Source organism: Dipodomys spectabilis, unplaced genomic scaffold (assembly GCF_019054845.1).
Source record: "Dipodomys spectabilis isolate Male_0828 unplaced genomic scaffold, ASM1905484v1 ptg000024l, whole genome shotgun sequence".
In the NCBI taxonomy this organism is placed as follows: domain Eukaryota; kingdom Metazoa; phylum Chordata; class Mammalia; order Rodentia; family Heteromyidae; genus Dipodomys; species Dipodomys spectabilis.
Genome location: NW_024870701.1, coordinates 3,694,422 through 3,709,694, shown reverse-complemented (window position 1 = coordinate 3,709,694; position 15,273 = coordinate 3,694,422). Strand labels below are relative to the sequence as shown.

Below are 15,273 nucleotides of genomic sequence, written 5' to 3'. Positions count from 1 at the left end.
TTGGAGAATCTTATTCTGTTTCTGTTACCTCTCAGGAACTGGGTTACTGAGCCATTAAAATCATGCTTTAAAAAACTTGCATTTTTAAAAAAATGTCAATCATCTATGGAATAAGTGAAAATATTCTTGCTGCCTTCTCAAGATCTGTGGGGACAAACAAAAACGTTTTTGAAGGACTCCAGAATAGTTAGTTGAAGAGCAGAGAAATTCCAATGGACTATGTTTACATTAAAACAGAAGAAAGACCTATCTATTCATGTTCCATTTTGAGAGACCTAATGGAAAGTAAAATTGTGGAGAAAATTGATCATGACAGAAAAGGGTCTCATATAATTTAAGTGAAATTTTCTAAGAGAAAAAGTTTTAATAATTTAAAAGAAGGTATTTTATTTTGATCATACAGGATATTTAATTAGCCTGGACTTTGTTTCTTTAAATTGTTATTAAGGTTGAACAAAATGACATAGTGATTGGCTCTAGAACATTGCTGGAAGCATCTAGAAGCAACTTTTAGGTCTTAGAAAACTGTCTGTAGTTCAAAGTCAGTATGTAGCAAAGCTGTAACATTTGGACTGAGGGTATGGCTCAAGTAGAATAGTGCTTACCTAAAACTATGACATCAAATGATCTATAGACAGGTGAGTTTTTAACTTTATTACCTACCAGTAGTCTGATTTACAAGTCCTAGGTTTGTCATGAAAGTGGCTCCCTTGGAAAAGCTGAGGCCCTGCAGGTCTCAAAAACTTTTGTCAAAGTGGAGTCCATGTGAAGCCAGCCTCTTAAGTGTTCTAGGCACAGTTGCAATGGAATGTTCTAGAGGCTGACTCTAGCTTGCCAAAACTTTTTTTTAAAAAACACTGTTTATCCCGGTATTTTTAAAAAATCATTTCTTAACAACAAACTATTTTCTAATACTAAATAAACTTATGACTATACACAAATATATTTATGTTGTGATTTTACACTTCAAACATTCATCCAAGTACATCAGTGGCTTGAAATTCTGGAGTGAATGTGTAATTAGGCTGCATAATCAATGGCTTACTGCAGTTTGCAAAATAAAGGACATTTCAATGTAAATGCTGCTGAATCTCTACAGTATTGTCAGGACACCTGCATATACCCACTGTGGGGTTAAGAGGAAGTGAAGGGTTCATGACCTATGTACCCCCCTTACCCCATAGAACCCTCCAGGGAAGCCCAAAGTTACTACCTACATGAAGGAAAGCATCAACATCATGAGACTACATCAAAGGAGAAATAAAAAATGGGCAAGGGGCAGTGGATATGCAAGGTTAAAAGGCTATGTGGAAAACTGGAAAACAATTGTCTAAGGCAAAGATTGTATTTGCATTCCAGAGAGTAGCTGTGCTTTGGGAAAGGCTGCTGGCTAGACTCCCCAGTGAGAAGGGTGTCCCACAGCACAACCCTCTAAGGTTTTGCCTCCATCAGCTACTTTGAGGAGCATCATAAGACTGGACACTAGGTGGAGCAATTCACCTCTATAAAGAACCAAAGAAGCAAAAAGAAAAGGAAAAGAGCAAAGCAATGGAGGAAAAAGGAAAGTCATAGAAACTGGGCTGGTGGAAAAGAATGTTAGAAATGAAAGAAGGAAATACAAGGCAGGAAGGTGAATAAATTCAAAAAAGAAAGAAAACAGTATGGATAATAACAATAATAATCACCAGCCAGTGACTAAGGAAAATACTTACCCAGGCGCACAAGATACTGGATGGTCAGAAGGATCATGTTTTCCACGCTCAGGAGCTGGCTACTGGTCAACCCCAATTGTTCCAAATCTTTGTTTTCCAACTGTGGAATCTTGTAGCAATTCACCAGCAGAGGACTCACAACAATGTCACCAACATTTCCATAGAAATAGGGTAAAGTGCCATAGCCTGCCCCAACAGAAGCAGGTCAACATAGTTCAACATTTCTCTCTGTGGTCCAACCATGAACACTTGCTTCATGAGCAGCAAGGGAGCTCAACAAAATTCCCTGCCCTCTCAGATAGCTATCAAACAAGTCACTCAAAGGTATCTATCCTAGGGAATTCAATTGGATGCTCTAAGTTCTATGTCTATAGTAAGTGAGATGGACACAAAGCAAAATACTCCAATTATATTATGTCCACTTCCCATAGCAGAGGCATGTTAATATTATAGCTCTGCCAGAGAAGACTGATAAGATGTAAAACATCTCTTCATCCTTTGCAAAACTGTGGTAAAATGTTTTCTGGTAAAGTTCCTGGTCAAGTTTCTTTAAAAAAAAAAAAAGAAAAACAAACCCCAACGTTTTTCATTTTCTGAGGGAAAAACTTATGCTATCAGCAATATTCTACCAGTGGCAGGTGCTTAGTAGAGATCCTCCACCTCTTTTTTGTACTAGTGAATTTTTTAGTTTTTCTTTCCCTGAATGCCAGAAAACAGACCCCAATTAGAATTTTAAAAAGATAGAATTAAATATGTGGAAAATAAATGCTGGTTGTGGAAAGAACAGTCACTCTATGAGACTTTCTAAAAGACAGGCACCAAAAGACCAAAGGGTTGATATGTTCTTGGTATCTTTCTTAGGGAACTTCCAGAGTTCTGTCCTGATAAAGCACAGAGCTTGAAGCAAGACCCTCCCAGTTAGTACGCTTAGGCCAACCACAAGCATAGATAACAACTCATATAAACACACCCCACCTGCTTTATCCTGGAGGGAAAGCAGACAATCTCCTTTTGGCCTAGGCCTGCCTCAAACTGAGACTTCAGATGGGAGGAATGAAAGACAATTAGTGCTAGAATCTAGTACTTCTAAATTTCTGTACTTTCATTTAACAACAGCCTGGAAAGACAAACTCTATAAAAATATTGACTCACAGGTACTTTCCCATGGTTCACACCTATTACTGTGGGACTTCTTGGGTCTCTAGTGAGATCTGTTAACTGGCTTAGCTTGTTCTTTTCCTCTATTGTTTGGTTTCCTTTGACTGGAATGTCCCATTCCCCTTCCTGTCTACTATTAGCTCAAACATTGCTTCAAAGGAATGGAGGTGAGTTCTTGTAGGTCTTGGTTGTGAACCTCTGCCAGTTCACTTATCCCAGTAGGCTACAATGCTTGTTTACTGACCACCATGGTTAGTAGGGGTCAGATGGTGCTCTTCCCGGGCAAGAAGACTTTGCCTTATTTTCAACTTCTAATGTTTAATACATGTTTAATACTGCATGAAGGAGCTAACCAATAAAAGCTAAAAAAATCAATCATGTGATAAATGAATACACACCCATGAGAGCATGAATAAACCCACGAATGATGAAACAGAGGCACATTCCTAGATTCCAGAAGACACAGGCAAGTTGGAATTCCTTCCCTTACCTATCAGAATTACAGGTCTAACGCCTGAGTTACTTAGCAGGTTTTCAGGAACAATTACAGTTTCCCCTGCAGGAATGGGCCGAGGTTGTAAAATTCCAGTTAATGGGGTCTGTGGAACTGGGGCAGATAAAAGGGGCTCTGAAAAAAAAAAGTTGTTTGAAGGATTAGACATAGAAGCTAAATGAAAAATAATGGAAGGCAATGTAGTTTTAATACTTTTAATATAGAAATGTTAAAAGTCTAGTAGTTTACTGTTTTTTAGTAATGTAATTAATGTGTATTATATAAAATTAATAGTAAGAAGAACAAAGAAAGGAAGAAATCCATATCATATATTCCATAATCATATCATCAGGTATCTACCATTCATTTATCAGTTTTTCTCAGTTGTTTCTTCTTCATAAAGTCTTTTTGATTCTGCTTTATTTTTGAATTTCCCCCCAGATTACCAAAGGTATATTTTCCCATTATATAAATTTGGTAAGGAACAGAAAAAGTTGGAGGAGGATAAAGTTATCATTAATCAGTACTACCTAGAAGCAACCATAGTAACATATTAGCATGATTCTTTGCATATACAAGGTCTCTATTTAGTCTTCTTTAAACATAGAAGGATTTCCTTGGTGTCTTAGAATTGGCTCTTTAGTACAACAAGGCAGACAAATGTTTGCAGACACCAAATGGCCACAGTTTGGGTAGGATGAACAAGAACCAGTTGCTTTTTCAGATTCTAGCCACAGAATGAGGCATCCAGGACAGAATTAACAACCAGATCACAGAAGTGCAAATCTAACACCATGACTAACAAAGCAAGTCCATCTGTGATGGTGTGTTGGTAGCATCATGCACAACATAATGAATGACTTGTCAATGACATGGGCTAAAACTAAGCTAAAGGTTAAGATCAGTTGTGATGGCCCATGTGCTTGGGGGGAAGGTAGATGTGACAGAGACAAAGCGCTATCACTATCCTTTTACTATATAATGATTAAGAAAATTTATCTTCAAGAATTCAGAGGAAATACAGAAGAAAAGATACATATGCAATTTAGCCCTAATCATGTTTTTCTTATGTAGGTATAATAAAGATTTACTAGTTTTATTTGGCCTTTGGAAAGAACTACCTTCTGTAACATTGCATGGTTACATTCAATTATTACATTCTATTGTTATTCTGGGTTGTTACAATGTATTATTACATGTTTACTTTTTTATTTTGCTACTTTATCTTTGTTGTTAGTGCCAATTTATTTTAGAATTCATGTACTAATTTTCTACTTGTTAATGAATCACTGGGTCTTATCTCATTTGTGGTTTTATATACTTGTCATCTAATCTATTAATAGCCTAAAGATGACATAAGTTGCAATTGATATATTTTTGTTTATTGTATTTTTATCATCATATACTTGTGAGTCATGTCTAATTTTTATTTTATTTTTTATTTTATTTTTATTTTTTTCTTTGGCCTCTGATTTCATTCAAATGGTAGTTTTAGAAAAAACTATATCAGACTATTTTCTTCTTAATTTGGAAAGTTAAAAAAAAACTAAATGGGTTATAAATGTAATAGATTTTCTAAAGAAAAAGATCTATATGCAAATTTCAAAGCAACTTTAAAACCCATCTTATTTAAAAATCTTACCAGCTGGGTGCTGGTGGCTCAGACCTGTAATCCTAGCTATTCAGGAGGCTGAGATCTGAGGATCATGGTTCAAAGTCAGCGAAGGCAGAAAAGTCCATGAGACTGTTATCTCCAATTAACCAACAGAAATCCAGAAATGGCACTGTGGCTCAAGTGGTAGAGCGCTTGCCTTGAGCTGAAGAGCTCAGGGATAGCAACCAGGCCCAGAGTTCAAGACCCACAACTGACCAAAAAAAAAAAAATCTTACCAGTTCTTGAAAGAGGGCGAATTGTAGGAACAGGTAGAACTAAACCAGGTTGGGGGACTGGTGACCCAGGGTACCATCCCCGGTGTCGTTTCTTTGGTGGTCCAGAAATGAACATGGTAGCTGAAGACAAAAAAGAAAGATAGCTTTGTCCTCAGCAATATAGAAGGAAGAGAGAATACCAAAGTCATATAGGGCTGTATTTACTTAGAAGAACTAAGTCTCTCTTCTAGAGGTAAAGATAAGCTTTAAAAAGTCATACTAGCAAACCAGTATCACATTAAGAACCACCTAACATCTAAATGTTGTTTAGGTTATACAATTTAGCCATATTGTTTCATTGGATTCTATCAATATCTCTGTGAGCTTGTAAGATGTTACTGATATATCTATTTTGTGGATGGAGAAAGGAAGGCTCCTATTTGCTCAGGGCTACAGAAGAAAGAGGGACTTTGAATCCTTTATTTTGGTCAGTATAGCTCATGTTTTTTTTTTTCCCCCAAGATGTTTCATTACACACTCATTTCAACATTTACTTGGGTTTTTCACATAGACTCACTAAACATTTAATTATTACTTTTCACACCAATTGTAAAACTTCAAAACATTATGCGACAAGTAAAGGGAAAACTCTAGAGTGTGTTGTCAGATAATTCATTTTTCAAGATTCTATAGTGCTTCTATGATAATGAGACACATTATTGGAAAACTCTAAGATGGGTGCTGTACCTTGGTCTGCAGATGCATAGCTAGGTCTTGGTGACAAGGAGTAGTTCCCTGGGCGGGCTGGAGTGGAGCTGGGTGTGCTAGTCTTCCCTCCTTGACTACTGTTCCCATTTGCAGCCTCTGTAGAACCAGAGAGGAGCCACTCAGAACAGAAGCTGGCAGACCATTTCTTTCTGTGGGGTTGCAACCAGCTGATAAACCTTATAAATGAGGATTCAAGGAAATCTCAGCAAGACAACTCAGCCCAGTTGCATAGAAACACCTACAATCATTAGAGTGGTGTCTTCATTAAAAGTAAATGTCATGGCTGGGTGTGGTGGCTCATGTCTGCAATCATAGTAACTTAGGAGGCAGAGATCAAGAGGACCACAGTTTGAAGCCAGTCTAATGACAAAAGTCAGCAAGACCCTACCTATCTCAGTCATAATCCAAGTGTTGTATACATGCTACATCAGAGATATTATTAGGAGTTGGCCCAGGAAAAAGAATGAGAGACCCTATATGAAATATAACTAGAGCAGAAAAAAGCTGGGGCATGACTCAAGTGGTAAAGTACCTGCCTGGCAAACTAGGTCCTGAGTTAAATTTCCAATACTGCAAAAAAAAAAAAAAGTCCTATGTCAATTAAAAAGAATAAATTAGCTGGGTGCTGGTGATTCATACCAGTAATCCTAGCTACTCAGGAGGATAAGACCTAGTACTGGGGGGAAAGGGAATAAAATAAAAGATTAAATGTCACTTAAAATTTTCCTAGGATCCCAGGGAATCTACAGAATCATTTTCAATACAGTCTTTGAAGAAAGTGGCTAGAAAGGTGGAGGCACTAACATTATTATTTTAGTTTGTGAGCTTGTATGATAAAGTTCCACATGCTCACCATCTAACTTCAAAATTTATTGATAGAGCCCACTGGCTTCCTGTATACACAGTTCCTCTTTCCCCTGTACCTACACTCACATGTATACTGGATTATTTGGAAGCAAATTCATTCATCAGATAATTTCATCCATAAGAAGTATTGTATTCATTGGAAAAAGAAAAGGACTCTAGTTAAAACTACTATTATTATACTGAAATTTTAACAATGATTACTAATTCCTTAACATCATCAAACACCTCACCAGTATTCTATTTTCTCTCAAGTATTTCAGAAATGGAGTTTTAGAGCCGACTTACTTAAATTGGTTTTCTACACATTTGGAATCAGTTAACGTGTACTTTATGTCTTTTAATCTGAAGATTTTCTTTTTGCATTTACTGGAAAGTCCTTTTACTGGACTTTACTGATTGGATGCTTATGGTGTCAGTTAATATTCCTTTGTCCTCTATATTTTCAAGAAAGGAATTGTTAGAGATAGAATTTACATTCAATTTGTTTTGGCAAAAGAATGTCTAAAGTAGTATTGTATGCTTCCACAGGGAGGCACATAATGGCCAGTTTTCTCTCTTCATGTGATATTAAGAGTGATTAAGTCTTATAATATCAAGACTTGTCAGCCTAACCATTGCATACAGTGGTATCATCCTTTCATCTAATGATCTTAGTAACCATGATGATTATTCCTCATGCTTTTAACCAGCTTGCTCACTGCTGGTGCTCTACCACTTGTGCTATGCCTCCAATCTAACTTTTTGTTGGTTAATTAAACATGAAGCTATCTGCCCCAGCTGGCTTCAATCCAAGAATCTCCACAACACAGCCTCCTGAGTAGCTAGGATTACATTGGTACATGGCTCATGATTTTTTTTTAAATGCTGCCAAAACCTGAATTAAATTTTTTCGTGTGTAATTAAACTAGAAGTAGGTCCTGCAAAAGTTATGGGGATGATGTTCATTTCTGTACTATTCACAATAGCCAAGTTATGGCTACAGCTCAGATGCCCTACCATAGTTGTATGGATCCAAAACAATGTAGCACCTATATACAATGTAATTTTACACAGCCATTAGAAAGAATAATATTATGTCATTTGTAGGAAAATGGATGGACCTAGAACAAATCATCTTAAGTCAAGCTCAGAGAGACAAACAGCATATATTTTTTCTAATATGTGGAAACTAGATCTAAAATACCTCAGGGTATGATAAATTATATACTACTCATGACTCCGCATGGAAGTAGACAGTAGTACTCATGTGATTCTTTTGCCAAAACAAATTGAATATAAATTATATCTCTAATTATATAGGACTCTAAAGAGTCTGGAGACAGTGAGATCAAAGGAGGATAGTCTTAGAGGAAAACACAAAGATTCAATGCCTATGTGCTTCTACTCTTAAAAAATAAATTTACCAAAATTAACTCTAGGAAATGGAATTTTCTTGGCTGTTGTTTTTGCTTTATTTATCTGTATTTGGGAAGGCAAGGAGGGGCAAATAGAAATAGAGGGAAAACAGTGAACAAATGCAGCAGTGGTACTCACTAGATACTATATAGAAACTGAACTATACAACTTGTTGGGGGGGGGGAGGATGGGAGGAAAAACACTGTGAGAGAGCAAGGGAAGGAGTGACATTGTTCAAAAAGAAATGTACTTTTGGAGCTGGGAAGGTGGCTCAGTGGTAGAGCGCTAGCCTTGAGCTGAAGAGTTGAGGGACAGCGCCCAGGCCCAGAGTTCAGGCCCTACGACCGGACACAAAAAAAGAAAGAAAGAAAGAAAGAAATGTACTTATTACCTGACTTATGTAACTGTCACCTCTCTGTACATCACCTTTATAATAATAAAAAATTAAAATAAAGTTATGGAGATGAAGTAAGAACCAAGGTAGGTTCCATACATGATGATGCCTAATGTGAAAATTTCTTAAAACAACAGGCTCTCTTATCTCCTTGTTGTTCTACTTCTCCTACTACCACTTCACTTCTCCTCCAGCATCAGAGGTTTCTGGGATTCCATCCATAGTTTACCATTCGCCTTTTGTATTTCCCCTTGCCTGATGTTATTACCCTGATGATATTACCTACTTGTTGCTATCTCACCTTCATAACAAGCGTTCTGATTTCTCCCTATGGTAAATTAAACAACTATTAAACAGCTCCAACTAGATGTCTCAGGGTAACTCGGGCTCAAAATATCCAGTCAACCTCCTCCTGGAAAAATCAACTCCTCCTTCCACATTCCCTGTCTCAGGCAATAACAATTTTAGCCCAAAGAGATGGATGTCAGTTGAGATGCCTTCTCCTTTATGCTCACATTGATCAATAGATCTGGCTGATTTGACTTTCTATGTAGTTCTTCACTTTGTCTCCTCCTCTCCAAGTTATCACTCTGGTCAAGGATCTCATCATTTCTTAGACTATTCAAATGCATTCCAACCAATCTTTCTACCTCTTGTCTTCTTACATATTACTGACAAAATGATCTAGTTCAAGTTCAAGCCAGACTATGTCACTCCTCTGCTCTGTAAGTTAGAGTCAAACCCATCCTTCTCAGCCTGCCTTCTCAAGAGTTCCCTTACCTATCACTTGCCCACCTCCGGACATTCTGAGTTGTATATTTTATAGCTCTTACAAGTCAAGACTGCTAGAAGTTTTTGCATATGTCATGCTATTTTGTCCTGTTCCTTTTTCTCCTCTCCCCTTCCTTTTTTGTTTTTTTTTTGACATAGGTTTTCATTATATATCCCAAGCTAGCCTCCATCTTGGCATCCTCCTACTTCAGCCTCCAGAGGTGGCATTATATAGGTGTTCATCACCTATATAACCAATTTTCCTTCATTCCCTTTTAACTTTTGTTTCTATTGTCCCTTGAATTTGAAATGTCTTTCCTCTACTTGTTAATACAGTGCATGTCTCCTCATTTGTAAAGACCATGCTCCTCCTAGAACCCATTCTTGATTACTACTCCATAAAATGCTGGACTGCAGGACACTGAAAATATCTGTCTCCCTATTAGATTATAAGGACATTTGGAGATAGGCATTATCCTTTATTTATTTGTATAACCTCAGTTCCTAGTCAGAGCAGTAGCTCAAGGTATGTTTGTTGAACAGAATCAAACCACATTGTCTCCTCTGTGTGCTAAATATTACTTAACTCTTCCGGCTGAAAAAAAAAACAGAGGACAAAAAGCTCTGTATAATATTACATTTTTAGAGACAGCTCCACTCTTGTTTCCAACTAGCAGGCAGAGCACCTTCTGTTTCTATGACCAATTTGTCAACTAAATCCACACGAGTCTTTTTGTAGACTATGGATTTACCAAAGAAATATAATTAAGAAAAACATCACCTGCAGCAAAAGTCTTCCCTACCACCTGCAAGGATAAAGCCAGAGGTTTCACAACATTCTTATTCCGGGTCAGGTCCTGAGCTCCACTTAAATTGATTGCAGAATTAGCTGGACTGAGAACCGGTGAATCTTTAAAATGAAAGAGGTTATATAGATTAGCAACCACTTACATATGCAGGAAAGAAGTTAATTCAACAATTATACATTAAGAAAGATCATAGTGTAGGATTCAGTTTTTACTTTGAACTGATCTGATTTTTAGAGATGTCAATTTCTTTGTATTCAGTTTTAATTAGATTTATTTATATTTGACTCAAAATTTACTGTGTGTAAGAGACTATTCTAAGCACTTCAAAAGGATAGTTTTAATGTTTCAGTGGCACAGCTACTGAGGAGTAACAGAGAAGAAAAGTAAGCTTCTTCAGGAGGGACAGGCTTCTCCATGGTAATTACCTCTAAAAGATTCTTTTCTGTTATTTTACAGTCTGAGCATCTTTAAGATAGATAATAAAACTAATTACAGCGATTATCTTTGTGTGGGGGCTGGGCATACAGAAATGAGATAGGATGGAGAAACGGACTATATATACATATATATTTATATATGAATATATATGTTATATAAAATATATTATATATAACATATAGTATATATAATTATATATGAATATACATACATTTATATTTATATTATATATGTATATATATTCACACATAGATTTTTTTTATTCATTTTGTGGGGGGCTGGTCATGGGGCCTGAAATCTGGGCCTGACACTGTCCCTCAGCTCTTCAGCTCAAGGCTAGTGCTCTACCACTTGAGCTACAGCACCACTTCTGGCTTTTTCTGTTTATGTGGTGCTGAGGAATTGAACCCATTGAACTCATACATGCAAGGCAAGCACTCTACCACTGAGCCACCTTCCCAGCCCTCATACATAGATTTTTTAAATGAAGTATTTCCTAGTAGTGGGAAAAATGATCTTCTTAAATGATTAAAAAGTTACATGTAGATTCATTACTAATATCAACCTAATTCCTAACTCCAGGAGACATATCTCAAGCCCTGTCATACTGAATTCTACTGTTCCCTTTTATTCAGAGATGAGTATTTTTGAGCACTTACTACATATCAAGAACTTTGCTAAGATCTACAGTAAAATGACAAACAAGATGAGAACTATACTTGCATGTATTTTTTTCCTGTCTGTACTCTTCTGTACTGTACTGTTCATCTCTGTCTGTTCTTTCACACTTGTGTTTGTCTCTAGACAATCTGAAAAGATGCCGTGGTTTCACTTTGAAAACTATTTTTCTTCGCATTACTTGTCTTTATTTCAACTACCAATTACAGAAAAATCAGAATGCACAATGAAACACTAGGTAAGGTCAAAGTGAATTTTCCAAAATGTAAGTCCTATTGTATTATTCCCTAATATCTACCACCTTGCACTATTTGTTAGTAAATGTATTGTGCTTGGTGGCATTTGCATATTTAGCTTTTACCTGAGTGGTTTTGTTTATTTGGCAATAGTTATAAAGGTCCAAGATGTGATTTCTTGTCTTGTTCATCAAAATTTGAAAGATCTGCTTTGAGACTACTATCCAGTATATAATCTGGTGCTTAGGAAGAGGCTGATAACTTAGCATCTGTATCTCTCCAAAGCCAAATTCTCTACAAGTGATTTATATCCATTTAAGGGTGTGTGTGTGTAAATTCCTTGCACCAAGTTATAGCTCTGCTCTCTATGTGGTTTGTAACTTCTTGTTTCTTCCACTAGGTCATGTCTTCAAGGGCATTTCCCAGTTCCTGCTATAACAACTGTCACAATATGATTGGAGATATAGATGGGGGACAAAATACTGTCCTTATTTTCTTTACGCAATAGTTCAGTTACTCGTTGTTAGATTACAATTCCTGGGGGCAAAATCCATTTTGAATAAAAGGAATTAAATAAGTAATGAATACAGAATTTGGATTTTGATTTGCCATTTGCTAGCTCTCCCCCAATATGAATCCTGATTTGACTTTGTTTCATGATCAACAAAGATGGTACTTAAAACTCATAGTAACGGAGTCTGGAGGAAGATAGCAGAGGAGAAGCTGGAGGTTAAACAAGCTCTTGCATAAAAAGCAGTTTTAGTGTGCCAGTGAACAGTCCTAGGCACACTTGTGTGCCATCACAGTACAGGGTGTTTGGCCAAAGAGGAAAAATCCAGACAGCTTGGTCTTGATCTGAGCATTTGCCGATGTCTGCAGTGGTGGTGGTGGTGGCTGCTGCCTAAGCTGCCAAATCAACAGAGAGAGCCTGGGACAGAGGCGCCAGACATGGTGTGAGAGCAGATTCTACTCACCACCAGCAAGAACTGACAAAGAGCAGAAATCTTCATCATGCTGATTGCAGACCAGGGATGGCCCAGAAAACAAGAGGCTAGCGTGAGTACACCCAAGACATCCTCACTCCTTCTCACCGAGCAGCAGTGGGAAAGTACCCCCTCCCCCACCACCGGAGATGAACTCCATCTTTGATACTGACAAAGGCCTGGCTACGCAGCTAGCTCCAATTCAGGCCTTGGAAGAAAACAATAGGAGACATTCACCAGGTCACAGGAACTTGACCTGACCACCAGGCTCAGCTCCACCCAGGGGAAAGTTGCCCTTCACAGGCAGAGGAATCTCTACCCACAAAGGAGTGGCTTTCTTCACTGGATAAACAGAGCCAGAGGCTGCCCCTCCCCACTGCAGCATAAACAGCAGAGGGGTAAAAGATAAACAACTGAAACTCAGTAAACATAAATCCTGAGAATGACTCCAGGCTGGGCTCTATGAGTATCTCATGAGCTAGCCCCTCAGGGAAAAAGCTACTGATTGCTGATAGGCCTCAATCCTACCCAGTACCTAGCCTCATCACAGCAACTCCAAGCTAGAGGAAACAGCCATGTCCCTCTTTTGTGATACTCAAAGCAGATCTCCCTCCCACTGAACTAGCCTGGGAGGAGGATCACAAAGTCCTGGGTAAGGCAGAACTTCTTTCTGCCTGCTCAAACAAACTGACTTAAGAAACCAACCAAGCCACAGGCAAACCAAACACCACAAGAAAACCAGAGACTCTACCAAGAGATTGGTTATGAACACAGGGGAGATACAAGCTCTTTCCCCCACACCCCCCCCCCAAAAAAATCAAAGAACTTTTTTCTACCTAATTAAAAATTTTTTTTAAACAATTGTTTTCTTTTATAATTTTTATTTTAGGGGTGTGTGTGTGTGTGTGTGTGTGTGTGTGTGTGTGTGTGTGTGTGTGTGTGTTTGATCTCTTTTAACCTTCTGGTCCTTTTTTTTTTTTTGCATGACTTAATTAATGTTCTGCTCACCCCCAGATATATACCTGTTGTTGATTATTAGACCTTATCCTTCATTGTGTACGTACTTAATTCAGAAATTGATTACTCAATTCACAACCTCTTAGGCTTAACTTCTTTAATAGTAGTATTATTTCTTTATATCTACATAATCTTTAAGTATTCCATTTTAATTTTTTTTATTTTTTCATTTTTTCCTTTTTATCACTCTCCTCTCATCCTGTCTTTTTCTTCATTCGGTATTATTTCTTTATACTTGCATAATTTTTAAGTGTTTTATTTTTTAAATATAAATTTTTGTTTTTTCATTTTTTTCTTGTTTATCTCTCTCCTTTCATTCTGTTCTATCCATTTCCTCTCTGAGATTAGGACTTGATTAAATTCACTCTTTCCTTTTACCTCTACACATCCCTCTAATCCTATTTTTCCCCACAATTCTCCCTAAACCTATTAATCTTTGGCCTGCTGAATCCCTCTTTGATGTTCTTAGCCCATTAATCCATAGTTGTTTGATGTTGAATACATTGTATCTGTTGAACTAAATTGTATCTGCAGGTATTTTGACTCTGCAACTATAGGACTCTGGTTGATGCTTGCCTTAAAATAGTGTTCTAGCATGAAATTGGTGTTACTTTCATACCAAACGGGCAGAACAAGCTGGAGAAACACAAGAAAAATGGCAAGTGCAGGTATCTCAACTCCCACTCATGATAGGTGACAGAATAGTTAATGAATAATCCAAAGGAGAGTTCCCAAAAAGCTCTACAAACACTACTGGTAAACAAGGTGAATGAAAAGATTGAAAACTTGCAAAGGACTCAGTGTGAGCATAACAGGGAGCGAGGTGAGGGTAACCAAAGATTAATACAGGCACTTTGCAAGCATGATGAGGCTAACCAAAAATTAATACAGAGCAGGCTGAGAACAGTCAAAGAGTAATACAGGAATTATGTGAGTGTGAGGAAGCTAATCAAAGAGTAATACAGGAATTATGTGAGTGGGACAAGAATAGACAAAGATCAATAGAGGTATTCATGGAATCCATAAACAGACAGCTGAAAGAATCCAGGGAGACCACAAAGTGAATGTTGAATGGAGCCCATCAGAAGGAAAGGGAGTCCAATGAAACCATAACCAATCAACTAAGGGATTTGAGAATAAACACTGAACACCAAATTAAGGAAGTAAAGAAATCCATACAAGATCTAAAACAAAGCTCCAAGAAAGAATTTGAAGCCATCAAAGCCAACCAATTAGAAGGAAAGAAAATAAAAAACAAAGTAGAAAGTCTTGACAGTAGGTTAGACCATGCAGAAGATTGAATATATGGGATTGAAGACAGCCTAGATATTATAGAGAAAGAACATACAACTATCCAAGACAAATCCAAGAAATCTGATAGATCTATTCAACATTTAGGAGACACCATCAGAAGGCCTAATCTGAGGATAATGGGTGTAGAGGAGCACCTAGAGTCAGAAGTTAGTGGTCTCGGAAATTTATTTAACAGGATCCTAGCAAAGAACTTCCCAAACATGAAAAAAAAAATAGGCCTATTCAGATACAAGAAGCTTTTAGAACCCCAAATAGACCACACCAAAACAGGATATCCCACTGTTATAATCCACACAGGATCAATTCAGACCAAGGAAAGGATCCTTAAAGCTGTCAAAGAGAAAAGATCAATCACCTATGAAGGGAAATCA

The 15,273-nt window shown here is 37.4% G+C and overlaps 1 protein-coding gene across 1 annotated transcript in view; it reads right to left on the bottom strand.

The window, feature by feature from the left end:
- The window catches only part of Greb1l (GREB1 like retinoic acid receptor coactivator), a 252,701-nt gene that overhangs the window by 57,174 nt on the left and 180,254 nt on the right, over nucleotides 1–15,273 (bottom strand). The window contains exons 8-12 of the mRNA XM_042675277.1: nucleotides 10,209–10,337; nucleotides 5,980–6,096; nucleotides 5,254–5,373; nucleotides 3,361–3,498; nucleotides 1,713–1,898 (exon numbers count right to left, since the gene is read on the bottom strand). Coding sequence (XP_042531211.1) covers nucleotides 1,713–1,898; nucleotides 3,361–3,498; nucleotides 5,254–5,373; nucleotides 5,980–6,096; nucleotides 10,209–10,337 — 690 coding nt within the window. The remainder of the gene's footprint in view (nucleotides 1–1,712; nucleotides 1,899–3,360; nucleotides 3,499–5,253; nucleotides 5,374–5,979; nucleotides 6,097–10,208; nucleotides 10,338–15,273) is intronic.